Below are 27,258 nucleotides of genomic sequence, written 5' to 3' on the forward strand. Positions count from 1 at the left end.
GTCCCCCCAAAAAAGCTGAACATTCATACAAAGCATCAATCACGACTGGGACTCATCTCATTTTGAATGACGTCTGACACATTTGCTTAAATGCTTCCAATTTTACAACACAGCATGTTTAGCTGACTTTGGGGGAATGGCTGCTATTCCACTACGCTGCTCGCCATTGAAACTCAATTAAATGCAATCGGTTGAAATTAAAGCAATTGAAACATCTCAAATGAAAGACAGCGGGTGGATTACATTCTATATTATGTATATCGAATTCCATCCACGTGCCTTTGGGCACAATATAAGGGCAAAACAGCTTCTCTGTTTTTTTTTTTATTCATGCTAGCTGCAGGGAATCAAATCACATAATTCATTTAGTCAGAAAACAGATGTCTTATCGGAACTCCATGTTTTCCTTGCCAGTGCTGTTAACCACTATTCGGTATTCAACCAACATTTTCGGAGAAAGAAAGGTCATACAAAATGTCAGCGTTTAAAACTGTCACTGTGCATGGTGTCACGCCAACACCAAAATCAGCTGCAGTTCCAGTTCACTACAGAAAATGAATGGCTGGATAAAATACGAGAGGAGAGAGTGGGAGACAGTGCTGTGTGGGTTCAACCGGCGTTGTCCATTTAAAAGCCGGGGTTATGCATTAGTTATGAATCCCGTGAAGACTTTTACTTACTCGGACCGGAGTGCATCTCTTGAGGTGCAAGTGCCAGATGAGGGTGTCAAAACATTTTAGGGGCTGTCAAAGTCTTTCCAAGCTCAGCCTCTCTTTGTAGAAACATGGGGAAGAGGTGGAGGCATATCGAGAAGTATTTTCTCGTATGCCGCACACACAGTCGAGAGAATGTGACTCACTCTGGTGTGAAAGCACAGCGCAGTTGTGGGTGGATGACATCACAACCCCCTGCAGAGAGAAAAAAGGGCCTAGGAGTTGGACCCAGTTCAAGATTCCATATAGAGCCCCCCCCCTCCCCTTACACTCACACGTCTTAAGATATAGAAGCACGCTCTTCCTCTCCTCCATTTCACCATCACACGTGAGCACATTTTCTCACCAGAAGTAGCACATATTGTCCCGAGGAGACACTCCAGGTGTTATGTTGTGGATTTCCAAACTCACATGAGGTGCAGAAGAGGAAAGGGGGGGGGGGGGGTGAGACAGTGGTTGGCCAGGATACGGACACGCTCTGACAGGATTTAGGGGGGTGGGGGGCTGAGGTTGGAAAATAGGACGGGAGCATGCAACAGATGTTGAGAGGTGTCATGTTTTGTTTTTTTATGAGCAGTTGGTCCGATGATGTCCATTGAGCAGGTCCCCCCCCACCCCCACCCGCCCGCACCTGCAATGACAGCTCAAACACAGGGAGAGTCAGTCACTGTCATGGACCCCCCCCCCCCCCCCCAACGACAGCATCACAGTACATTCTGCATTCAAGTGAAAGAACACTCTCACGCTCACTCAGTAATGCGATTGAGGAGAAGGCGGCGAGATTAGAGCTTGATCTCAAAGACAAGTAGCTGATGCAGTGATTCACAACCAATAGCAGATTGGGGATTTTTTTTTTTTTCTTTTCCCCAGTAGAGAGGAACTTCTTTTTTTTGGTCCAAACTGAGATGCAAGAGCTTTCTTTATGAACGCAAATGTTTAATTTCACAGCTCTTGTGATTGATTATAAAAGCACACTCGTCAGCAGAGCGTTGTCTGATACAAGCGACGTGTGACAAAATATGGTTCAAACTCTGGGGAAGAATTCTAAAGCGGGGTACATATCCTGAACGAGGGCAAGCAATGTAGAAGATGGATTTTTAAAATGTGAGATAGTTAATGTGAAATAAATCGCCAATTGCACCAACCGATGTCCAATCAATACTGTTATAAAAATGCTCCGATACTACAACACCCGAGACTTGACTCACCTGACATTAGCTTGATGCTAACACTAAATATGAAACGCTATAGACACACTGCTGGATTTTCCTTGCAGTGTTCGACTTTAATGTCGCTGGAAGGCAAGGGTGTGCTTCCTCCTACTCAGTTCCATTTCAGACAGGTGGCATGAAAAGATGGACAAAAGGGATTCAGTGGTTGTTCACGCTTTACTTCCACCCACACCCCTCTGTCTATTTTCTCCCATGATGGCATCAAGCTGCAGCTCTCTTTGGAAGGAGGGCTGGACGAGAGTCTGGATCGGTCGGCAGGGTGCACCAACACTTTATTAAAACTGTGAGTCGGGTATTTGAGGATTAGTAGCATGCGCCAGCCTGTCGTCGTCATCTCCCGGGAAATACAGGCAGTGGACACTAATTAGATCTCTGCATGAAAATGAGATTCCTGTGTTTGCTAGTTTGACAGCGTGTTAGTATTTGATTTATGCATCAGGAAAACATCAAAAGTCTTCATCCAGCTTGGATTTTGATGACAAAATAACCTTGTAATTAAAACAAATGATGAATATTATTGGTAGAAATAAAACGAATCATGTACCATCTGATCATTATTTTTCTGAATTGATTCAGACACTCAATAGGCCACATTTGCTTCAACCATTATTTCGGACTCTTCAAATCTTCATGCTAACGTGTTGTCATCTTATGTACTAAAGCTGTCAAATCAATGGAAATGGATTAGGGAGGTGCCTTACTTCCTTCCTTACATGACAGTTGAGTATTTAATAGTGCACTAAATGTACTCGGTTACACGCGGCTATGTGGACACGCGTGGGTGAAACGTGTCGCTGTGCACGTTCACAATATGTGTGTGCATGTGTGCGTGCGTGTCGCTCGGTCTTGGTACTGCTCGATAGCGAGCTGTCATATCAGTGCCACATGCATATTCATAAAGATGCATGCTAATGTCACCTCTGGGCCTTTAACGAGTTAACATGAACAACTCGGATGAGGTGATGGATAAAAGCTTTGCAGCTTTTTTTTTTTTTTTTTATTCCTCCCTCGGAGAACAGAGTCAATATCACTAGCTGTTTCATTGACAGATGAAATAGCTTGTTTAGGAAGAAATAGGACATTGCTGTAATGCAGTACAATACAGGACATTACTGTATGTTGCAGCTGCCATCTAGTGGTCATATTAGGAAGCGACATAAATAAATAAAAATTGCAAAATCTAAATGCAGTATAATTATGATTGGCATAAGAGTGAGAAAAGGTCTAAAACTCTAAATACTATCAAGAGCTACAACAGGGAGAAAAACTAAAATATATTATATATATTTATTTATATTATTATATATATATTATTATACATGTTGTAAAGATTAAAATAATAATAATACTATAAAACTATTTTTAAATAGCAAATCTATATCTTTGTCAAGCAAAGTGGCATGTTAATGTATCTCCAAGTCTCTCCATAAATAAGAAAACACACGCAATTTTAAATCTGTGAGTATTTACTCATAAACATGTGACAACTTAATAATATGCTGCATTCAGCTTGTACAATGTCGTATATTTTCACAAATACAGGAAAGTAGATTTGAAGAAGGAAGATTTTTTTTTTTTTTAAACAACACATCTGCATTATGATTCCGGAGTTTACGATCCAGAACCACACACACACACACAAACAGTCATTTCAAATCCACAAGTAGCGTTTAAGAATACGAAAGAGGATGCGCACAAAGTGGATGTTCATTCTGTCTCCGAGAGGCATCTCTGGTTGAATCAGAATTGAATTTACAGCCAGCTGATTTTTTTTAACTTCACTGAAGTTGCAATCAAATCAAATTTCCGTGCAAAAACTTGTCTCCAGAACAGGTGAGAATTTTTTTCCAAAGCTTTTGAAAAACATCATTGTGGGCCTCTACCTTATAGTATACATTCAATTCATAAATTCTGCATTTTGGAAAAATCTGCTATTCCCAATTTAAAAGGAAGATTTCGCTCAATAAACTAATGCTCCCTAGCTGATGTAGTAAAGAGGACAAAGAGCGCACTGAGACACTGACCTGAAATTGGAGGAGGTCCAATAAATGCTCAAAGGGCTTTCCCACGATACAATTTCCGACAGGGTTCTGTCATTCTCGTCACAATTAACACCAGCAGCCTTTCCCCTGGTCGGCGGACCCCCCGTCACACAATCCCTCCTCTTCCTCCAGAGCAGCCAGGTTCAGTTCGTCGTTCTGAGACATCCGCAGAAGGTCCAGGTCTTTCTTGTTGGCCGCCAGCACTTGCTCGGATAGCCGTGTAAAAGTCTTGATGGAGCAAAAGAGAGAGAGAGAACAGATCAATAACGGTGATTGTTTTGGTGGAATATTTTTTGTCGTTGAAAACGTTCTCACCTCTGTTATGTTATGATTGGTGAAGGCACTTGTCTCGAAGAAATCCATTCCATAAGCTCGGGCCAGCTGGAGGATGCACATGCATGTAGGGTTGTTATTTCTTCTCACGTACGATGGACATCAGATGGAAAACCACTGGACGACCAATAGGCAACACAAACCTTGACCCCTTGCTCTGTGGGCACCTGCCTCTTGGTCACCTCATCCGACTTGTTTCCGACCAGGATCTTCTGGACCTTTTCTGGAGCGTACTAGGAATGAGAAATGGAGAGCACAACTAAAAACGTATAGTGACTGTAGATCAGACAGTCGAGCCAGAAATGAAGTTGAAGCCACACACAACCAACGACTTCATTCAAAAAATGATGCAATAAAATCAAACGCCACTCACCTCGTCCACATCACTGGCCCACTTCATGATGTGCTGAAAGGAGCGCTCGCTCGTGATGTCGTAGACCAGGAAAATTCCCTGAGGGCGGATCAGAGATTGCAAGATTTTAATTACCAAGACAGCAGATAAATTGCGTATCACTAGTTGTGGGAGACATTAAAAAGAACACCGTCTTCCGATTTCATTATCAGTTTTCCAAGTGAATAGAAAATTCAATTCGATGTTCCGTGCAGCCTGCGGGCGCAATTCCACAGTGACAGTCCTTGTTAGCAAGATTAACATCAACGTGCTTTTCCTATCTGCAACAAACACAGAATTACTACCTGAGCTCGCCTGTAGTACTGCTTGGTGATGGTCTGGTAGCGTTCCTGGCCTGCAGTGTCCCTGGGGAACCAAAATATGATTTCACAAAACCTTGACTGTGGACAGTATGATAAACATTGGCTACAATAAAGTGGTAAACTACAGAACAGAATCCCGTTTGTCAAAATCTTCCCTGTGACTCGAGGTTTGCGACTGGGGTGGCAGTGGCCCCCATTAGCAACCACATAAGTCCACCCCTGGTCCTGCACTACATAGTGAAACTAGAATATTGTACTACCGTATTTTCCGCACTATAAGGCGCATCTAAAAACCTCCAAAAGCCGCCTTATAATCCGGTGCGCCTTATATATGGACCAATATGGATTCGTGGATGAGGACTAATTTATTAAAGTACGTTTTACGTGTTTATTTTGTGTGTTGTGTGATATTAACGTTTGAGCAATGTTGAGTTATACATATATTGTGATTGTTTTCACTATTTCGAGTGTTACTATATTGTGATTGCATTCACGTTTGAGCAACGTTGAGTTATTTATTCTATGTGCCTTATAATCTGGTGCGCCTTATAGTGCGGAAAATACGGTAATAGAAACTCAATATCACCCACGTTGTGAATGCTTACCAAATCTGGATTCGCACTTTGATACCATCTATTAGCAGTGTCTTCATTTTGAAGTCAATGCCTGCAGGAGACAATAGGTGAGGGGTGAATAAACAGAGTTGCACCTTGAAAGAATTGTAGCCATTCAAGGCTACATTTTGCATACAACTTTAGCATTGAACGCCTTCCTTGTTATTTTCTTCGCCTCCACTGAGCATAAAGTCAAACCGCACCACTTCTACATACCACATTGTATTCCCCGAGAAGTCAATTAACAGCTTATCTCGGTTAAACTGACTCACACCAAGTGGTCAAGCATCCTGGAGGAGAGCCTACTGACTTTAATGGAAAAGGGAGAAGGTAAGTATGGAGTGCAATGATGCTCCAATTGAGTGATGCAGCAAGAGTTCACTGACATCGCGGCATCGTTAGCACTGACTCTGTACAGCGAGGGGCTCGTTAGAGTCCCCAAGAGCCGCATAGCAACCCGGGCTTATTCTTGGGTTTACGACTCCAAAACTTTACATTCATTAACAACGCGTGTAATTAAGAGCAATCTTTCGTAGCCGCGCTTCCAGGGAATCTTAAGATTGAATTTCCGCGGCTTAGACGCTGCTTTGGAACAATAGGGGACAATACGGCAGACCGCACTTAATGGAAGATGGCAGAGCTTGGCAATCAGCGGAGTGAAGGCCTCGCGTAAACCGAGGGGAACAAATCCCAAAGTGACTTGACAAATGAACCGAGCGTGTTGCAGCATTCGCTATAGATGAGGTGGTGACATTCCTCACTGTGTTGGTGGACAAGGCTGTGGACTGGCTCATGGAAGGAACAATATTTTTAAATTGTTTCTATTTAGAATGTGGTTGTTTGCTCCCGCCTAAACTAATCAAGCTTTTGTTTTGTAAGATAAATAAAGCACAAAAGTGGACAAGAAGATTGATGACTTAGTGGAAGGAAAGACTTACGGGAATCTTTCTGTCACCGTGAAGGCTGAGAAATTATTTATTGATCCCGAGGAGAGAAGGACATTGAGAGAAGCCACTCAAGATCCCGCTACACCTTTCCTTGGACTTTTGTGAGGTCAGTTAGAGCTTGGCGACGGTCTAATATAATATTACAGGCTCCCACTAAACTCGGGGACGGACTATTCTGGGCGGCAGTCATTTATTATTGATGTGGGAAGATCTAGAATGCATTCATTTTTTGATGTATAGTAGGCAGAGAGAATACAAAACAACACAAAGGTTCTACTGGTGTCACAGTTATACTTTGTCATTTTTATATTCACGGCATCACAGTGAGACTTTTATTATGCAGACATGGTTCCATTTTAAGGCAATATTGTGTATAATGTATTCTCAAGTTTTCTCTGTGGGACTTTAACATTGCTCAATGTCTGCCTCATTATTCATGAAATGTTTTCACTGCTCCATTTGAAAATATAGGCCAAAAGCAATAGAGATGAATGCCCTACATTACAGACACCCAGTCCCCCTTATGCCAAATCCCTGGTCCCAGTCAGAACCAAAGTGATCTGGTATCACCACTTTGGTGACCCTAAAAAGGATAATGAATGAATGGTTTATTTCAGCATTAAAAAAAAAAAAAATTCACATAGTGATATTATTTTTTTTCTAATTATAAATAATATAATATAATAATAATAAATAATATAAATAATAATACTTGATTTTTAATTAGAGCAATTAAGTTTGAATCTAAAGAGAAAGAGCATCACCTCGGATACATGGAAAGTTGAGCGATGGGAGGAATCTTCCAGATAACAATTTTGTCTCTATTATATCGTAGAAATGTTGCGGGTTCGAATCATGGCTGGATTAGTCGCCAGGAAAAATTGTAAAACAAAATTCAACGCAACAGTAATGGAAACATTCATTCATTCATGTGATCACCCCTCTGTATTACATATAAAATATATTTTGGAATTAAAAACCTGCCAGTTTGTTCTGGTTGAGCCCTATATTCCAACATATTCCAAATATAGTGGATCTTACCTATGGTTGAAATGTGAGACGGGTGAAATTCATTGTCGGTGAATCTGCACAGCAAACATGTTTTTCCAACCCCGGAGTCTCCGAGAAGCAGGAGTCGGAAGAGCACATCGTACTGCTTAGCCATGATGTTGAATTAAAAGAAAAGGGAGGAAAGGAAGTGAATAAAAGATGCCAGTCGGCTAACTCAGCTCCCTTTCCACTCACGGGCCATGTCTGCTTCAACGGGCAATGTCAGAACGTGTTTCTTGTTGTGGACTGCGAGACAAAACAAGGATGCTCGAGGCAGCCTCCTCTGCCTCCAGTGGGTGCGGTGAATCACTGTCAAGCAAAAAGAATGACATAGTTAGTTACTTCCGGTTATTGCTTTTGACAATTTGGGATAAATCCGAATAGATCCGTTCAAATAAATTTAAACTATACCGCGTGTCATGTTAAAAGACAAATTCAACCGTATTAGGATGATAAGTTGCTCGCTTTCGTAATACCGTTCCGCTATCCTCTGTACTTTATTTTGAAATGCCAACCCATCTTTATCCGTTTTTTTCATATCAATGAAACGCGAATGAATTAAAAAATATTCCATTAAATTGTGTCTTAGACGCCTGTGCAAACCCACAATTAAAATACAACTACAACTACTTACTTGACTTGAATAAATCAACGCGTGCAATGGAGTTATAAAGCACTTTTAAGTATCAACGCCGAAAAATGTTGTACCTTTGGTAACCCCGTATTGGCTAAGCAACGTCATTTCCGCTTACACCAACCCCAACAGGACGTGAGCGCGCCAGCGTGAAAGTGAGTGGAAACCAGTCAAAACAAACCTTTCCGATTTCTTCTTGATCATCATGGACGGTCTACAGAATCCTTTGCGGTGTTTTCGGGAGTGTCACTCCGCTGAATTGTTTGCGGATGACGGGTTGGGAACTGTTTCCTCACGGGAGCAGGTAAGAGGCGATTAGCCCTCCTGGATGACGGGCGTCATTTGTGTTTGCACTAACCGTGTATGCATGCGCTAATTATTAAGAGTAATGTATCGTGTTTTTTAAATGATTGATTTTTCCTTGTTTCCAACAGAAAAGGGTCGAACGGAGCATTGAAGAAGTCATCAACGTTTACAAGCAAATCCACAGCATACCACAGTAAGTTTCATTACTTCCCTATTAAAATGCATAATTGCAAAGTATGAATCGCTTCTAAAACTTGCAGTAACGAGGCTTTCGTCATATTTTTGAAAATGACACAGCCTCACTTATTCGTTGAGCAGTAGCAGGCAATGTTTGGTACAATACTGCCACCCGCTGGTCAACTCGAGTCATTGTATTGGGAAACAATTGCGCGCAAATGATGCTATATCTAAATTATGATAGATGAATTGTCAAAATAAATTGAATTCTCTGTGTCGTCATATTTGGAAAAACAACATTCAACTGCATGGCAGTCATTTTGGTAGGTTTGCAATTTAGCACATATTGCCCCATTTCAAATTTGTAATATGCCTTTATTAAACGGTAAGTTTTGAAACACTTTAGGCGGCAAGAATAATTAATAAGGAACATAAGTAAAAAAAAAAAAGTCAGATCTCAGACCTGTCCGTTCCTTCTCTGTGTTTCCATGACAACCGACGAGTTTCCCTCATCGGAGGATGTGACACATCCAAGAGAATATCTGTTATGTATAAAAACATTGTTGCAAAATACTAAGACAATATTGAGTCCCTATCTGTTGCCTACTTTAAAAAAAATGGCTTAAATGTGACCATTTTGTCAAATATTGTGAAGTTGCACGAATAGAGTTGATTAGCATGCCTATTTACGCTCATGGAGTAATAATGACTCTGCTTTTACTGGCTGCACTTTCTGCGATGATGACACATTAGCAAGCGTGCTGTCACTATCCATGATCACTTGGGCCCGTCAATCATCCCTCGTGTTCTCGTGCTATTAGCGGTCGCCTCTCAACAGGGCTGAATCATAATTTCCATGACAACTGCATCATCCAACTTTTTTTAGATCGGCCGTGTTAAACACGACGCAGTACTTTTCGGTTTTGATTTTTATGCTGATCTTATTGGGGGGACACAAGCACGCTTCAATTTCAATTGTTTCTCCACAGGCCAACTTTGCTGCGGGAGCAACACTACCAGTTTCTCAAGAAAGGCTTACGGCATTTATCAGACTCTTATGAGGTAACGATGTCAAAGTCGTGCAGTAATCGCTGCCGCTTCAATTTTACCTCGGGTCGTTATCGATTATTTCAAAAGTTCCGCTGCAAAGGTTCATTTAAGGCGAATACTGAAAGTGCTCATCTATCGTTATTTCTTATTTTGTGTCTGTGTAGTGCCTGGACGCAAGCAGACCTTGGCTTTGCTTCTGGATTCTTCACAGTCTGGAGTTACTAGAGGAACCTGTTCCTGCCGCCGTGGCCTCGGAGTGAGTAGAAGGGAATTCATTTGTGGGAGAAAAAAATATTTCACTACTTACTCTTTGCTTCCAATACAGCGTGTGTCAGTTCCTGGCTCGATGTCAGAGCACGACGGGGGGTTTCGGTGGCGGACCCTCACAACATCCCCATCTGGCGCCCACCTACGCCGCCGTCAACGCCCTCTGCATCATCGGCACAGAGGAAGCTTACAACGTTATCGACAGGTAGACGGTTGTTATCCTTTTGATGGGATCATTTTACCGTAATAATTCTGCTCGATTCCAGGGAGAAGTTGCTAGATTTCCTATGGTCAGTGAAGCAGCCAGATGGTTCCTTTGTGATGCACGTGGGAGGGGAGGTGGACGTCAGGTGAGACTTCAACCTCTTCTCGGGCACAATATATTTGATTTGTAACGACTGCGTGCCTTCACAGGAGTGCGTATTGTGCGGCCTCCGTGGCGTCGCTGACCAACATCATCGCACCCAAACTGTTTGAAGACACCACCAACTGGATCATCAGGTAAGCGGGGGCGCCGGTTTTGATTTGTATTCATTCACGACCACTCAATTGTGTTTTTTTGCGCAGTTGTCAGAACTGGGAGGGCGGCCTCAGCGGGGTGCCGGGTCTGGAGGCTCACGGCGGGTACACGTTCTGCGGCACGGCTGCACTGGTCATACTGGGGAAAGAGCACATGCTGGATCTCAAAGCTTTATTGGTGAGAAACAGAAACCTTAGTAGTCTGAGCAAAACCCTTTTTAAAAGACTTTTACCTCCTCTCATCTCAGAGGTGGGTCGTCAGCCGACAGATGCGATTCGAAGGAGGCTTCCAGGGCCGCTGCAACAAACTGGTGGACGGCTGCTACTCCTATTGGCAGGCTGGGCTACTTCCACTCCTACATCGAGCCTTCTTCAAAGAAGGTAACGGGCTTGCGCTCATCGCAATATGGAGTTTGACTCACGGGTTTTTGCGCAGGCGAGTCGGAGCTGAGTCGACATCGGTGGATGTTTGAGCAGCAAGCCTTGCAGGAGTACATCCTCCTCTGCTGCCAGAACCCAACCGGGGGGCTGCTAGATAAGCCTGGCAAGTCAGTATGACACAAAGCAAACAATGGCATGAACACAAGTTGATACTAAAACGGTTTGACGCCTCGTTTTTGTCCCGCCCAGATCTAGAGACTTTTACCATACGTGCTATTGCCTGAGCGGCCTTTCCATAGCGCAGCACTTTGGGAACACCGACAGCCATCATGAGAGCATCCTCGGCAAGGAGCAGAACAGATTGGTGAGGCTGGAGTCATCTACTAAGCCTTTCGAGTTGTCATACTTTGAGCAAAAATGGCCTGTGCCTGCATTTGTAATGTTTTTGCAAATGGAGGATGAGAGGCTTTGACAGATGTTGAGGCGTTGGCTGGATGGAGTTGAGAAGTGAAGTCATTGAAATTGCGGGGGGACATAAGAGTGGACATGTGGTTTCACTTCAAAAAATGTGAAGGGCACCAGCTGCCGTGTCACTTTGACATTTTCCGTTTCGTCATCGGCACCTTCGGCCGGCGACAGCCACGAAGTCCATTACACATGCTGCTCGTGTTGTAAATTTCTTTGTGGTGGCGGTGTTACAACAGGTTACCTGTTAGTGCAATTTCCAAAAGCGCTATGAGTGATGGGGTTTCATCCACAGCGCTGTGGTAAAAAACACATCCACTTTTGTTCTTCTTTGAAGGCTCCAACTCATCCGGTTTACAACATCTGTCCAGAGAAGGTGGCTGAGGCTTTGCAGCACTTTCGCCGCTTGCCCGTCCCGAAGGAAAACTCCTCGGCTGACCATCGGTCCTAGTTTATAGTCCCTTGGTGGTGAGGAGAGAAGACTGGAAGCAGCAAAAAATAAATAAAAAATAAAATGATTTTTGATGCCTTTTATCATTCTGGGATAATAAATCGAATCATTAATAAATCTTTGCAAATTCTCTGCGATTTACTTCACATCTCACCATAACTGAATAATCCAAAGAAGAGCGTTAAAGGATAAAATAGTTTATTTTATAGTCTCATATTAAAGGTAGGCCTCAACTTTTGCAAGACAATTGTAGGCAGTATGTACAACATACTTGTAATTTCCATGGAATGGAATCAGACAAAGACCCGGTACACTAATCATATCCTCCTGAATGGAAAAGAAAATGGAAATGATGTGCAGACACATTCTTCCTAGACACTCAAAAAATGTTTTTTTAACTTGGGGAAGGTTCAGCAACTTTGTAGAGCACAACACATTAACGTGGGGTGGGTGGGGGGCTTCATTGGCTTCCGTGTACTTCGAACGACAGGAGCTAATTTGGAACATTCTGCTTTTAGGTGATATCGTGTGACCTGTGAGATGACTACAAAATGCATAACGTACATTTGATCTTGAAAACATCCAATTATTGTCTCTTTTTTTTTTCTGTCTATCAAACAAGCTGCCTAATGTGTTCAGCCACCTAAAGTCATTCACTACCTCAAGCTAAAGGACAAAATACAATACAAGTTTAGGAATATTCAAAATCTTTCAAAACATCAATTTCAACAATAGGAACTTTTTTTTATCTTTCTTTCTCATAAACAAATGTGTTGCAGCAGAAAACCTCTGCAATCCAGTGGGCCTGAGGTGGGTGTCACTAAACATTTTTCCTTGGAGGGTCGTCACATTCTTACGTGGGGGAAAAAAAAAAAAGCTACAAATGTACCATATGTGTTTGTGGTACTTCAAAAAGATCAACTTGTTTGGAACAATTCTTTAGGGTCAACAAAAATACAGAGGACCCCCTACTAATTTGCAAATCGGAGAGTTGACATTTTCAATTGAACGCCTGATGCTAATATTTAAAGTGGACAATTAATGTAGGAATTACAATCAACTAGGTAAAGTCAACTATTCGTAGTCGGGCGAGGTCCCTAACGATACCATTTGCAGCCAATAGCCAGGTCCGCTGCACAAGTCATCTAACAGTGCTTAGGAGTAAACCTGCTACGGGCACAAACGCAGGGCGGGGGAACATGAAAAAGTTCTGGAGTAACCAAGCTGCCTCATTTTGGGGTTTTGGATTGGTGCGAGAAGAAAATATTAAGGGAGGGGGTAGAGAGTTGTTGAAAGGCTCCCATTCTGCTGGCCTCCCTCCTCCTTGTTCCAGGAGGTGATTGTGGTGGCGGTGGTGAGGAGGAGTTTGGAAGGGGGTCATGAGTCTTCAGTGCCAGCCCACCCGGTCGGAGGGGGCGCAAGAACAGTGGGTGTCAGGTGGAAAGGTCAAAGAGCCCCGTTTAAAAGGCTTCCTCTGGCTCGCTTTTCCGGTAACTCCGGCCCTTTCACCTGCTTTTTTTTCGGAGCGCGTTCTAGCTGGCCTCGACGCGCAGCTTCTTGCGGTTGGGAGGCTCCTCGGGTTCCGACTCGGAGCTGGAGTCGGAGCCGCCGTCAAACGCCGACACGGCGCTGCCTTTCGGGTTGGTGTAGAGGCTGCTGTCGGACGACGAGTAGTTGGCCTGGAGCTGCGCCGAGCCCTTCACTTTCTCCAGGGCGCGCACTGGACGGACCACAGAGAAGCTTCCAATCAGTTCAACTCATCAACCTGATCGAGAGAGACGCAAAGATGGAGCATTACCTTGCTGCTCCAGCAGCGCGTTTTGCCTCTTCAGGTCGTCGATGTCCTGCTGGTGCGTGTGATTTTTTCGCCTCATGTACTGGATGTACTCTGTGGCTTTGTCTAGGATTTGAGCTCGAGACGCCTGTTTGGTAGACTGCTGTTAGTGACACATGCAAAAGAGAAGTGACGTTGTGGTGCAGAGAAATTCACCTTTTCACAAATGTATACAAAACATACATGACTGCGGTAAGTCAAGTCAAAGCGTCGCCATCCTGATTGAGATTGCGTTGATGGAATGTGACTTGGTTTTATGGAGCTCAGCGGGCGGCCATTTTGGCCTCGGACTTGCTGTGCGTGGCCGCGTGCCAAAAGGGCTCAGGTGACGACCACTCACCTGTTTTCTGGATTTGGTCATGCGACGGTGGCGACATTTTGATTTGACTCCCGCTTCAATGAGCACACAATGCACCCATTACAATGAGAAACCCGTTTTACTTTTTAGCTCAAGGTTGGATTTAGACTGCGGGCATTCATTCTAAAATGATTTCTTTCCTTTTTTTTTGTTTTTGTTTTTACCGTTACAGAACACCGAAACAAGCTTCCTGCACAATAATGACTAAAACAATAACATAGTTGAACACATAGCCAGAATAAGCGACCCGGGTGAAAAGACATCTCATCAATTCATCGGCCCAAGCTAATATTCGCCACTTCTGGCTGCATGACAGCAACACGACTGCCACTCCGCCCTCCCAGCATCGAGCCATCCACCCACCCAGCTGGTTTCTAGGGGAGGGCTAGTAACGTTCCCCACGTCGCCAATGTCAAAACAGGAAGAGAGTAGCGACAATTCCTCGTAATAACTTCCTGACGCCGGTCCAAGCGCTTCGACATGCAGCTTCTACCATCTGCTCTCCGCTCACACACACACACACACACACACACGCGCATTTAGCTCTCAATGTACACTACTCTAGTCATTACCTCATAATTCAAGTGACATTGAACAAACATAATGAAAGAGGGGAAAAAAAATGTCTCTTACACTGTTGGGTTGCTCACCAGTACTGTTACCAACCTTTTCTCCCTGCAAGGCAGGCACAGAGTCCCGGAGGCTGTGAAAGCTGTCTTTGATGTGGTCCCTACGCTTGCGCTCCAACGCATTGTGGTGTGCCCGTTTGTCTGCCTGCAATCAGAGTCACAAGGCCTTCAGCCCCGGCAGCGTGGGTCGGAGCACGGACAGCAGGACGGGAAAAACCGCCTGCTGCCGAGTGCTGTTCTGCATTTTTTTTGTTTTAAACAACATAGAAAAGTACTGACAGATTGGGACATTGCGCAGAGGCTGACTTATTTGTGAGAAAGAGCTCAATATTCTCCAATAATTGATTTAATTTGAAAATCCATATCTACCGTATTTTCCGGACTATAAGGCGCACCTTCAATGAATGGCCCATTTTAAAACTTTGTCCTTATACAAGGTGCACCGCACCGGACTATAAGGCGCACTATTGATGCATCATGTCAGATTTTTAATCCAAATCAAATCATTCTCCATTTTATCTTTTTTTAATTTCAATTTAAGACGCGACAAATTACTTTAAAATCCCAAAATAATGATCCATAGTCGTTTTGATTCATGACTCATAGGCTTCAGGGGGCCACTTATGATTGATTTCATGACACAATGCTTTGGGCCAGTTTAAATTTCGGAATTTAGTCCATGTATAAGGTGCACTGGACTCTAAGGTCGGCTTTTGAGAACATTTTAGGTTTTTAGGTGCGCCTTATAGTCCGGAAAATATGGTACTCTCAAAGCAAGTCACTTAAATTGGGAAAGACTCCAGTTTGTTGTTTTTCTACCATTGTACCATTCACTCACATTCACACCTAAGGGCAGGCTGCAATTACTCCAAACATGGAGTACACACAACAAATCGAAAGAAACATCCAAGTTCAACAAGACACCTCATGCATGTATATACCCTGAAGAGAAAACGATTGGTCTCGTCCAACTAAAGAGTAATAAACCTCAATGTGTGTGCATGTCACGTGGCGAGTTTGGGACTGTCAGCGTTTTCCTCGAGTGTGAAATGAAAATTCCTTCTCAAAATGAAACTAAACTGAACACGTGTGCTCTTGATAGCATGTGATAACAGTCCCGGCAGCCATTTTCCTGCTCGCACGAGAAGTAGATGGAAGACAAGCTCGAACCTGTGTAAGACTACATCGCACATCAATGGAGCAACATGCCTGCTCTAAAGGTTTGAGCAGGTCCATACCCACGATAGCATTCTTTATGAATGGGTGCACCTCTCAACTTTAGAAAAATCAAGGGCAAGTGGGAAAAATATGCATCGCATTAAACGACTACTATTGAAAACGTGAGCGCTGAGTTGCAGCACAGCACATATGACAAACAGGTGTCCAATTACAGCGCCACCATTATGAGTCTGTCATAAAACAGGTACCTTTTTTTTCTCTCCATCCTGTGGCACCACACGCTAGGTGAGCTGCTCCCTCCATTCTATTCATACCTGATTGTGGCATGGATTGTAAGTGCACCGAGTGGGCGAGAGGAAGAACGGGTATGTGCTGCTTCTTGGCGAGAAAAATAAAGCCTGGCGTAAAACCGACCCCCCCCCAAAAAAACACTCTCGTGCAACAATATGTCCTCATTTGGGTCATTAGTGAGCTGCTGCCCATCCCAGCTGACTTTGGTCGAAAGCTGGGTCCACCCTGGATTGGTCGCCAGCCAATTACTGGGTACATATAGACAAACACTCACACCAATTTAGAGTATCGGTGTCAATGCCCTTATTTGGTCGGCCTTATCCCTTAATGTGGCCCGCTAAATTGTACGAAGCAATGTATCAACCTCTGCAAAGCGTATCAAATAGAATTACATTAATATGGTTACATTGGAGACATAAGTGATCATGCATTCGAATTGAACCGGTGGTGCCGTCGTGCAGGGTGTGCGTGTGCCGTTTTCTCCCCTCACCACTATGTTGTGCAGTTAGCTATAACGTCATTCATTTGAGCCTGCCAGCCCCACAGAGGGATGTCGAGAAGACTGACTGGCTCTAATCACAAGCTGCAACACAGGAAAACATCCCGCTGCAGCCCTTCCTGACACGAAGGCTTTCCCCTCTCTATGCATGCATGCACGCATCTTTTCGAGCGTCGTTCTACGCCATGGATGCAGCAGTAGATGTCAAACAAGATCTCTCTGTTGAGGTGACCTCGATGTGCAAAAGCGGAATCCCCTTGTCGTGCTAAGAAGCACCAGGATTTGCACTCGGCGTATTTATTGGTGAAAATAATGGATAATGACAAAAGGCTGTGCAGCTCTCGGTAAAGCTTTTGGTCTAAATATAGCCGTCGTGTTACCGTGTACACGCAGGATAGGGAATACCCTGCCTGCAATGCATAACATAGTCCAAGCCATGCATGTATTGCCCTCCATAGACAAGAAATATGTCTTATCTCGCTCGATCATATGACCCATTGCTTTCGCATTCGATTTTAAAGTCCACCCACGCCTGAATACTAAATATCGTATGTTCATGAAAACAACAAAAATGGCAAAAACAACATAAAAAGGGAACATAACCTCAATAATGTGCAGTAAAATAATTATATATATATTCCCCCCACAGCATTACGCACCACATTGTGATATCTCGGTGAGTCTTCCTGCAAAAAAAAAACAGAACAAAAAGTACAATTGTAGCCATAATTGTTCAGAAACGTAACCGTTTCACCGAAGCTGCTTGAATGTAAGCAACAATCTAGTCATTTAAATGACTCTGACCACAGAAAACTAGCACTTTTTTTTTTTTTTCAAATATTTATCAGTGAAGCACCGCGACCCAGCTTATCGGGGAGCTAACGCTAGCAGATGAGCTACTTCGGCTAGAGGGGGAGAAAACGACATAAAAAACGAAATATAATCACTAAAAAGCGTAGAAATGCGTCATACTCACGTCACTATCGACTTCGATATCATCGTTATCACTCATTCTTCGATCAAATGGTCAAGTTTAAAGGAACGCGTGGCTCAAAAACAACATGGATCGGTTTGGCAGCCCAGCGGCGCTCCTACAGACGGGCTGCTAGTGGTTGCTACTCACTCACACGTTCTGTTTAGACAGAATCGAGGTAGACCATCTCCACGTGACTAAACTCCACACACCAAGCTACCGTCCTTCATTGCGCATGCGCCAAATCCAAGGGGTTTCTGGGAATTGTAGTTTTCCCTAGCTGAGAAGTCGAAAGATATTGCAATAACGAGTGTAAAAATGTAAAATTGAACTCAAGGTAATCTAAAAATAATTGTTGGACTCAAAGGTTTCATGCTCGCTTAAATATACAAATTGTTTATATGCCAAGAGTTACGTGAGTCTGTTTGTTAAACTACATTTCCCGTCAGGTATTTAGCGCAGATGCTTACGTTACAACGCCCCCTTTAGCCGATAGCTTTGTGGTAAATGTAGTTTTTTTGTTGTAGTTTTTGGTTACGGGGAAAAACAGGGCCAGAGCAGACACGTGGAAAGGCACAACCCTCGAAAAATCCAAAACACTGAAACTGTAAGGCGACCTCATATGACATGACTTATATTTTTACATCTTTGTACTTATATAACACACACATCTGTTTTTCATGTTTCATTCTTCTAAAATGTATTCTATCTTTTATGCATCTTTTATGCAGGCTGCAAGGGTTCAATTCCCACCAAGTGATGGTCCAAATATCAGTTTGTCCTTTCCACATGTGTACTGTGATAAATTGGCTGACCTGAACTGAAAATGGATAGATAGAAAAAAATAAAAATAATAATAATGAGGGACTTCTATATTTGTGAGGGATAATAAACAGGGTTTGGGTTGCGGGACAAACTGTGAATAATCTGCTCAGGTTTTACCTTTTTTTTTTTTGGTCAAAATTGTACTATAGATAAGGAGCTTACATTATGGATTAGTTTCAGCTCAGTAAATGTGTAAATAAATATATAATGAAATGCCCCTCAGCAGGTCACGAGGCCACAGCAGCTGTGGGCGACACCCTGCCCTCCATCAATGAAGAAAAGCTTCCACTCATCCTGTGTGTTAACCTCTCATACTGTATTTAACATAGTTATGTCCCGTAGCAGCAGAGGCAAACAAGGTCACTCCTATTTACTCGAAAGGGTCACAACACAATGGGGCCATGCTTTTGCTGCGTGGTCGTCAGCAATCACATTTACATGCCCTTCTCATAGTGAATATGATCACGAGCCTTCCCTCTGCTCACAAACAAACCTCGCCACACCCTCGTCGCTAATCTCTACCCCCTTGGCCTTTGCGGGTTTCTGGAGACAATTCAAATCCCACAAGGTCACGACCTGCAGGTTGGCTGGTCAAGAGTGTGCATTGATTAGTCGTGTCTGGAGCTGCGGAGGGAAAACAAAAAAAAAAACGCAGGCATGTGATGCTGGGAACTGTAATTATAGCACTCAAGAGGCTTGATCAGTTCACCACCCCTCCCCCTATGTCTTTACAGGGATTGTGGCCTGTTTATCCACCATGCCCTCCTTTGGCCCCCTACCAGGCACTAACTGGAAAACACAGAGAGGACCTATGCCTTGACCATGATGTGTGATGGATGAAAGAATGGATGGTTCAGTAACTAGCTAGCTATACTATACATGTATACTGCATTCATCTATGTAGTGTACACTTTCTCCCCTCAGAAATGCATTTCAGCATCATAAGTGCTTCATTTTGCTCTGCAGGAGATTTTACAGGCAGAGCATGAAAGTCATCAGCAACCTTGGCACTAATATTGGACTAACAGTCTGTCGAGCGTGGCCGTCGCATGCAGCGTTTGTTCTTGGCACTGGCTACTGTGGTGTGCTGCTAACCAATGACTCATAGACAGCATCGTGGTCATCGTACTCAATTGAAGCTGTGAAAAAAACTCATTTGTATTTGTTTCCATGCTAATTGCATGCTGTCGTTTCTTGTCATTATATAAGAATCGTGTAGTTTAATGTAAATGCTTGACCAATACGTTAGATCTTTTGCAGTATGGTCCAAAAGTAGCGTTTTTGTTTGGAAATAACAGGGTGGGTCAGTCACCGCCTACATACCAAGAAAGCTACTGTACTCACGCTTGTTTTTTTGTTCCACTTTCTTTTCCAACACTGTTAAAAATAGTACAAATCGTTCATGATTTATAACTGAAATATTTTTTTAATTATATAGCAGAAGCGTAAATGCGGATCAACAGAATTCTTCTGATTTGCGTGGCAGGAGTTCAAGCTAGTGGGAGGTCAGACTGACACCCAAATGATATATTTTTTCCTCTCAATGATTTAAAACAAGTTCCAGGTTTCTCAATAAAAGCTCACTGACATTCTCTGGTGAAAATACACCAAGAATAACTAACTAACAGCGCAGTAATAATATAATAATTGCTTCTCTCTATTGTACATTAATTTAAAAAAAAGAGCTGAAAACAGCACCCCCAAGTGGTTAATTGTTGTATCTGCACATTATAGTGGAATATTTATTTGAAATAAGATACACAAACTCATTTATGTGAGACAGATCTGCTAAACAATAGTGCCAAAATTAGTTTTTATTACCCCAGCTATGCTGAGCTCTGTTGCAGGCCTCGCCCTGTGCAAGAAACATGCACTAGATGGCACCTGTGCACGACCATAAAGTGCACCAGTGAGAGTGAGAAGCATAAAAGTCAGTGTCGATGGAAGAAGATTAGTCTTGGGGAGCGGAGGAGAAGAGGTGCACATGCTTTGAGAGGTAAACAACACAAGCGTGTAAGAATCTGTCTGTCTTTGTTTTTTCCACATGGGGCTTTTCGATCACTTTGCACAGAGTGACCTCTTGGAGAAGGTGTGTAATTGTCACCTTCACAGTAATTCACATGTGATGGAGAGAAACACTTGAGGATTTTCTTACCGTCAAAAGTGTTTCTTCTCTTTTTAAAGGCGATAGACAGAGCAGGAGTTTGCCTGCAGGGAGGATGTGATTGTCAAGTGAAGATCGGGAGGAAGATTTTTTTTTCTCTGTTATTAAGTGCAAAGATCCAAAAACAAAATGTTTGGCTTTCATGAAAGAAGAAACACTGACAATTATTCAATATATTGATTACTTAAAATGTCTATTTGAATTTATATGCACTTTATTTGTAAGTAAATCATCATTCTACTTTGCAAAATATTTTCAAAGTAATGAACTGTGCACAATGAATATTAGGATAAAGGTCCGCCGCGTGTGTACTATGAACTGATGGCCACTGATTACTTCTCTCAAGCAAAGCACCGCTTATCAATAAAACTGTGACCTTTCTGCCTTGCAGAAAAGCATTTCTTAACTTTAAAAAAGTACTCTGTGAGATTGTTTTTAAACAATAATGTCTGTTTCTTTGTATCGTCTGTCTTAGTTCATTGCGCACAAATCGCATCGTGGGCTGGTTGTGGGATTCCGATCCAATCCAAACTACCATGGACGCCTTCAACATGACATCCATGAACAGCAGCGCTGTTCTTTTTAAGCCCTTTTTGTCACCCGTGGTGGACAAAACTATTAACGTCCTCATGGTGATTGTCTTATTCATCACCATGATCTCACTGGGATGCACCATGGAGGTGTCCAAGATCAAGGTGAGTTCTTTCATTTGACTCTGACAATTGACTATTAATCACATTCTCATCCCAGGGTCACATCGTGAAACCTAAAGGGGTGGTAATTGCAGTTCTGGCCCAGTATTGCGTCATGCCACTTACAGCATTTTGCTTAGCCAAGGTTGGTTTGATGGTCACATAATACCTGAATGCTAATGAGATAATAATTAACTCAGACAAAGGAGATGTTTACCATTATTGCTGCTTCCAGGGCTTCCACCTAGCTAACATGGCGGCTGTGGTAGTCTTGATTTGTGGATGCTGCCCAGGAGGAACCCTTTCCAACATCTTGGCGTTGGCTATAAATGGAGATATGAACCTAAGGTATACAGCACACACATGCATAGTTGATTATTTTATTTCACTAAACAGTTCAACAACCTTAATGATGCAGTCACGGTCATTAGAGTTGACTGACCCGCATGGTCATAAAACGCTGATACTGTAATATTTATCACAAAGCCTTGTTGGCCATTCACCCCGATGGGGTCCTCCTTTACCAAGAAAAAGGTGTGTCCTGTGTTCTTCAGTGCATTCCTGCTGTTGTGGATCTTATCTTGTCCACAACTGGGAATTATTGTGTGAAGGTGATAAATTAAAGAGATGTTATATGCGCTCCCTCAAGTGTTTTTTTTTTTTTACAGTGTATTTTGAAGGTTTGAAGTTACATGTTCCTCTCCACAGCATTGTGATGACGTCCTGCTCCACCTTGCTGGCTCTGGGCATGATGCCGCTCCTACTCTACCTTTACTGTCAGGGCTTCGGCGACTTGCAGAACGCCGTTCCCTACGTTGACATCACCGTGGCGCTGGCCATGATCCTCGTGCCCTGTGGGATTGGTATCTTCATCAACCACTATAGGCCCCAATACTCCAAGATCATCACCAAGGTCTGTTGTATCACAAAGACTAGATAGTACATAAATATGTACGACTCACTCAATCAACAGCAAAAATGATATCTACTCTCAGATAGGTCTGACCATCATGTCCATCTCCTCCGTGGCGATTGCCGTCGTGGGCACCGTAGCATTCCGCAGCGCCATCCTAGTGGTGATGTCTCCTCCCCTTTTGGCCACTGGCGCAGTCATGCCATTCATCGGGTTCACCTTCGGCTACGTCATTTCGTCCATCTTCAGACTCAGCCAAGCGTGAGTGAGAAAAAAAAGCTTGCTCCTGAATTGGGGCATTAGGTGGAGGAAATTATGAATGGTTCTAATTGAATAACCTAAACAGGGGTGTGTAGACTTTTTATATTCACCTCAGTTACAAATATATATTGGCCACCATTTTCTGCTGAGCACCACCCTTAAGTGCTCATGACTTATGAATGTATTCTCCCGAACGACTGCCTAGGGAGAGGAGGACTGTCGCCATGGAAACAGGCTGCCAGAACATTCAGCTATGCTCAACCATTCTGAAGCTGGCCTTTCCACCGGAAGTGATTGGCCCGCTCTTCCTCTTCCCGATGGTGTACATATCCTTCCAGTTGTTGGAGGCCATTGCGCTTATCATCATCTACAGATGCCACCAGAGGCTCAAGAAAAAAGGCAAAGGTAAGGAACAGCCATTTGTTTTTTTTTCCCCTTATTGGCTTCATACAGTACAATGGAGGCTATCAGCATGTTAAATAAAGCTAAATTGCAACTTAATAGGGAAGAATTTAGTAGAAAAATTCATAATTGGGTCTGTTTGACCAACAGATGAATATCAGCCTGCCATGACTGATGCCGGACTGAAAGCATTATCAGAAGGGACGGTATGACGACCGGATTTCCCTTCATGCCAATGTCTGAATTGGCTAACAGAACTTACGTTGCACTTGAAACATGTTGGGACTTCCGTGTTGACTGCTTTGCAATAAATTTTCACCATTACTACTTACAGTTGCCGTTCAGTTGGAAGTGTGAAAGGTTGTCTGCATCTAAGCTTCACCTCCTCGCGACACTGAACAGGATAATGGTACACTGTAGTGGCTGAATATTCACAATGACAAAGGGAGAGTGTGTAACACTGTTAAAACTGCTTTAATAAGTACGGCATTTCCCCACATACATTTTCCCTATTTTTATTGAAAACAAGACCCTCATATACAAAAGGCATCATGAATTCAAGCATCCAAAATCCAATAGTGACTCACCAGAGAGGGCAGGAGAACAGGGTGACTCAAGAGGAAGAACATAAATTGCAAGAGACCTTGTTTACTTATCAAAAACAACTAACAATCACTTTGAAGAAGAAAAAAAAAAGCATACCTTTCTACCCAAGCTTGATATTTTCTTAAACAGTGTTGAGCTTTAACAAACCTTGAACGGAGTCTCCCAAGACAATAGGGGGTGAGTTAAGGCTGGCTTTCGGTGGAAGGGGAAAGAGAGTGTGAACGAGAGCCATGGCCTTTATCATGAGAAGGAGAAGAAGGAGGAAGAGGGTTAGCAGAGAGGGAATGTTTGTTTGGATCGATTGACTTGGAGTTAGTGGGGGATGCATTGCTGGTTGGGGAGCCGCTACGGGAGCGACTGCTGCGTTTGGCCGGGCTGCCGGAGCGCCTGGGGCTGCCGGAGCGCCTGGGACTGCCGGAGCGCCTGGGGCTGCCGGAGCGCCTGGGACTGCCGGAGCGCCTGGGACTGCCGGAGCGCCTGGGACTGCCGGAGCGCCTGGGACTGCCGGAGCGCCCGGGACTGCCGGAGCGCCTCGGACTGCCGGAGCGCCCGGGACTACCGGAGCGCCTGGGACTACCGGTGCGCCTGGGACTACCGGAGCGCCTGGGACTGCCAGACCGCCTGGGACTGCCTGATGAAGAGCGACCACGGGACCGGGATCGTGAGTGGGAGCGAGATGAACTCCTGGAGCGGGAACGGCTTTTGGACCTTTAGAAGGCGACAACAGTGAAGAATAACTTTCGTAAGAAGGTAGTCATTTAAGATTGACACGCACGTAATCGAGATAGCAGGCAGGTACATTCAAAGGCAGAACAATAAATGTAAATTCTCAAGGAAAGGTCACCTCTTCTGGGCTGCCTCAATGAGCTTTATTTTTCTCCCATTGAACTCCTTTCCAGACAGCTTCTCAAGAGCATTTTTCAGGTCGCTGTAAGAGGCAAACTCAACTACCCTGGAAAGATAAAGACAAGACGTTTTCTGGGCCAGTTCACAGTCATACACTTCAAACACGAGAAAATGACTGCAACGCACCCTTCGTTGAGTTTCGGTCGGTGTGCATCTGCAAAAGTGACCTCTCCTGCTTGCCTCATGAAATCTTTCAGGTCCTACACAAGCAAACGGCGGTTAATGCTGGAAGAGACTCAGGACAGTCGGTCAATCGAATTGTCAAAAGAAGAGATGGATTATAACTACCGAGGCTACACGAGGGGGCCAGGAACCTCAAACCTCTCGATCGGCCGTGTCTTCAACACGACCGCGTTTAGGACCCAAACACAACCATGTAAAATTTAGGATCAGCCAATTCGCTGCAGTTTTGAGATTCTTGGGCCGCACTCGAATTAAAACTACAAAGAGATGAACACCATCTGCATGAATTAAAATGCAGTGGCGCCACTTGGGCAGAATTTGGCGCAACGAGCCCCGTTTATTCTCAGGGCTCGACACCGGGACCCGCCCCTGCCTCGGCACCCCGCGTCAGCAAAGAGAGTGAACAGGGTGGAAGAGAGGAAACTACTACCTGAGAGCGAACCCCTTTGGGGTAACAGCAGATTATATCCACAGGCACCGGGGAGGCATTTGCACGCGCTCGCTCTCTCTCTCTCGCGATGTGTGGGACCACCAGAGTGGGGAAGGGAGGTGGGGATATCGATCGATTGATCGATCGACTGAAGCCCCCTCAATTTAACGAACCATCGATCAACTCGGCCTTCGACTCGCGCTCTCTCCTCTGCTTTCTCTCTGTCAACTCTCTGTTTTCTCTCCCACTGCCTGGCGCCCCCTGCCTTGGACAGTGGGCGTTGAAAGTGAGTGAAGGGGCCACCAGCGCTTCCCCTCGATTGAGGAGCGAGCAGGCTTCAACTAGTAGGAGTAGGACAGACTGGCTGACAGCACAGGCTCAACCCAGACAGAAGGACCCAGAAGGGGTTAACTCCACCATAAGCGAGTTCTTCCACATGACACAACAGTCAGGCTGGCAAATAAAGGGGTGAAGAATTGGTTAAAATTGGAACAAAAGGAACAGATTACTTGTGTTTTGTTTTTTTGCTGTGTCTTACTTTTTATTATATAAGAAAAATAGAATATCATAAAAAGGTGATGCAATTGTATTAGCATAATTGAGGCAAGACTACAATATTTTGACTAGAAATTCTACATTTACAGGAATTATTTAAGAGGCCTAAAGATGTTCTCACAGCATTTTTTGGTGTATAAGATACTCGCTTCAAATGAATAAAAAAAAAGAAAAAAAAAGAAAAGGAAAAAAAGTGGCAATACTGACCTGCCAGCTGACACGGGAGGACAAGTTCTCCACAATCAGACGATTCTCAGTACGCATCGGAGGCGGGTTGCGACTGAAACAATGAGACGTCATGAAAATGGCCATACAACGTTCCTAGATTTATGAAGTAAGAATATGTGATACCTCCGATTGTTCTGTTCGCCTCGATCATAACGATCTGGGAAGCGGCCTCCGCCACCGCCGCCGCCGCCTCCTCTACCTCCTCTGCCGGGGTGTTGACGTCCACGAGCAATCTCGATGGTCACTCTGATATCACAGACAATAAAAGAAATTGAGCTTTGCAGCATATTGAACGTGTCAAACGTCCCATCCTGCCTGGGGTTAAAATGTTGGGTTAAACAATTGTTTCCAGATAGGTTATATTAAATCAACCAAACCAAAACCACAGATAGGCCATATATAGCCCATGAGCCAAGATTTCCAAACGTTGCATTAAATTGGTCACAGCTAAAAAACGACTCACCTTTCATTACACAGTTCTTTGCCATCAAGATCATACACTGCATCTTCAGCATCTCTGGGATCCTCAAATTCCTGCATTAAATAAAGTACAGAATGAGAATTATTCTAAACAGCTCTGGTCTGATATAAAAAAAAAAAGAATTTGTACCTTCGTACATTTTAGACCCCACCCCCTAAAAAAACGTTTATTTAAGTAGTTGAAGATGTACTACTCTACTTGACCACCGTTATTTGTTTTATTCAAATAATTCCAATTTCAGTAAGCTTAGATCGTGAGAATTTACGTATCCACTCATAAGCAATTAAACGTGGTTTTAAAATAAAGCATCCTTTGAATAAATCTTCTATCTTACTCACCACAAAGCCAAAACCTCTTTTGAGATCGATGTCTCGGATGCGTCCGTACCCTTTGAAGAATCTCTCCACATCTTTCTCCCTGGCTGAGGGGTTTAGTCGGCCGATGAATATGCGAGATCCACTCATCTTGAAAGCTGCGGCTCTAGATTTGAACAAACAAACATAATTCGCAAAGATATAATAGTAATACAAGTTAATGTTCTGGCGCTGTTCTCAGTACTCGTCATTCCGCACGCAAGCTAGCGCGGCCTAGCTACCATCGAAAAATAAACCAAGAATACAGAGATAGCTAATCACGTATGTGATAAACTGTCCGTGTCATTTTAATCATTAACCACGAATCCTCGAGTTATAATAATAATAATAATAATAGTAATAGTAATAATAAATACCTTGAGCGTTTGAGGGGGATGTTCGGATCGTCAAGAGAGCAGTCAAAGACTAAACAAAATGGAACCCGTGCATGCGCCTTTCTTTTCCGCCCATGTGACACCGAATGCGGATGCCGGAAAAGGCCGGAAAAGGCCGGAAAAAGCCGAAGTCCGGAGATCGGCAATGCTTTTTTTTTTTAAATCGTAGTTGTTTCACATTCGTACCACCAGGGGTCCTTCCCATA

The 27,258-nt window shown here is 43.6% G+C and overlaps 5 protein-coding genes and 1 long non-coding RNA gene across 18 annotated transcripts; 2 read left to right on the plus strand and 4 right to left on the minus strand.

Moving 5' to 3' along the window:
• Positions 1–3,390: 3,390 nt before the first annotated feature.
• On the minus strand, positions 3,391–10,242 carry rab15 (RAB15, member RAS oncogene family). 3 transcript variants are annotated; one of them, XM_061269651.1, is made up of 10 exons: positions 10,120–10,226; positions 9,226–9,304; positions 7,841–7,954; positions 7,637–7,748; positions 5,640–5,700; positions 5,017–5,077; positions 4,694–4,771; positions 4,464–4,553; positions 4,303–4,368; positions 3,391–4,215 (listed from the first exon to the last, which is right to left on the minus strand). In XM_061269651.1, exons 5-10 carry the CDS (start codon positions 5,684–5,686, stop codon positions 4,054–4,056), a joined length of 504 nt encoding a protein of 167 aa, XP_061125635.1. In that variant the 5' UTR covers positions 5,687–5,700; positions 7,637–7,748; positions 7,841–7,954; positions 9,226–9,304; positions 10,120–10,226; the 3' UTR covers positions 3,391–4,053. The 3 variants fall into 3 exon arrangements, with proteins under 3 accessions (XP_061125635.1, XP_061125634.1, XP_061125633.1); XM_061269650.1 differs by lacking the exon at positions 9,226–9,304 and having other exon boundaries at positions 10,120–10,242; XM_061269649.1 differs by lacking the exons at positions 7,841–7,954; positions 9,226–9,304; positions 10,120–10,226 and having other exon boundaries at positions 7,637–7,760.
• Positions 8,370–12,012, plus strand: fntb (farnesyltransferase, CAAX box, beta). The gene is made up of 12 exons (XM_061269637.1): positions 8,370–8,583; positions 8,714–8,778; positions 9,752–9,824; positions 9,977–10,068; positions 10,138–10,284; positions 10,346–10,429; positions 10,494–10,580; positions 10,647–10,776; positions 10,847–10,979; positions 11,035–11,146; positions 11,229–11,343; positions 11,782–12,012. Exons 1-12 carry the CDS (start codon positions 8,485–8,487, stop codon positions 11,893–11,895), a joined length of 1,251 nt encoding a protein of 416 aa, XP_061125621.1. The 5' UTR covers positions 8,370–8,484; the 3' UTR covers positions 11,896–12,012.
• Positions 12,013–12,076: 64 nt separating this feature from the next.
• Positions 12,077–17,875, minus strand: max (myc associated factor X). 10 transcript variants are annotated; one of them, XM_061269659.1, is made up of 5 exons: positions 17,662–17,870; positions 17,345–17,371; positions 14,754–14,861; positions 13,694–13,817; positions 12,077–13,615 (listed from the first exon to the last, which is right to left on the minus strand). In XM_061269659.1, the coding sequence occupies exons 1-5, from the start codon at positions 17,695–17,697 to the stop codon at positions 13,428–13,430; spliced, it is 483 nt and encodes a 160-aa protein (XP_061125643.1). In that variant the 5' UTR covers positions 17,698–17,870; the 3' UTR covers positions 12,077–13,427. The 10 variants fall into 10 exon arrangements, with proteins under 10 accessions (XP_061125643.1, XP_061125639.1, XP_061125642.1 ...); XM_061269655.1 differs by having other exon boundaries at positions 14,721–14,861; XM_061269658.1 differs by having other exon boundaries at positions 13,694–13,832; positions 17,662–17,869.
• A 389-nt stretch (positions 17,876–18,264) lies between these two features.
• On the minus strand, positions 18,265–20,784 carry LOC133146556 (uncharacterized). The gene is made up of 2 exons (XR_009711377.1): positions 20,639–20,784; positions 18,265–19,107 (listed from the first exon to the last, which is right to left on the minus strand). It is a non-coding gene; the product is annotated as an uncharacterized LOC133146556 (long non-coding RNA).
• slc10a1 (solute carrier family 10 member 1) lies at positions 20,425–23,261 on the plus strand. Of its 2 annotated transcripts, XM_061270409.1 has the most exons (8): positions 20,425–20,479; positions 21,123–21,342; positions 21,398–21,484; positions 21,575–21,687; positions 22,048–22,252; positions 22,335–22,513; positions 22,719–22,918; positions 23,066–23,261. In XM_061270409.1, exons 2-8 carry the CDS (start codon positions 21,184–21,186, stop codon positions 23,125–23,127), a joined length of 1,005 nt encoding a protein of 334 aa, XP_061126393.1. In that variant the 5' UTR covers positions 20,425–20,479; positions 21,123–21,183; the 3' UTR covers positions 23,128–23,261. The 2 variants fall into 2 exon arrangements, with proteins under 2 accessions (XP_061126393.1, XP_061126392.1); XM_061270408.1 differs by having other exon boundaries at positions 22,719–23,123.
• Positions 23,262–23,370: 109 nt separating this feature from the next.
• Positions 23,371–27,139, minus strand: srsf5b (serine and arginine rich splicing factor 5b). The gene is made up of 8 exons (XM_061270407.1): positions 27,035–27,139; positions 26,643–26,784; positions 26,287–26,357; positions 25,947–26,069; positions 25,803–25,875; positions 24,554–24,627; positions 24,366–24,473; positions 23,371–24,229 (listed from the first exon to the last, which is right to left on the minus strand). The coding sequence occupies exons 2-8, from the start codon at positions 26,766–26,768 to the stop codon at positions 23,704–23,706; spliced, it is 1,101 nt and encodes a 366-aa protein (XP_061126391.1). The 5' UTR covers positions 26,769–26,784; positions 27,035–27,139; the 3' UTR covers positions 23,371–23,703.
• Positions 27,140–27,258: the final 119 nt, after the last annotated feature.

Source organism: Syngnathus typhle, linkage group LG22 (genome assembly GCF_033458585.1).
Source record: "Syngnathus typhle isolate RoL2023-S1 ecotype Sweden linkage group LG22, RoL_Styp_1.0, whole genome shotgun sequence".
NCBI classification, from domain to species: Eukaryota; Metazoa; Chordata; class Actinopteri; order Syngnathiformes; family Syngnathidae; genus Syngnathus; species Syngnathus typhle.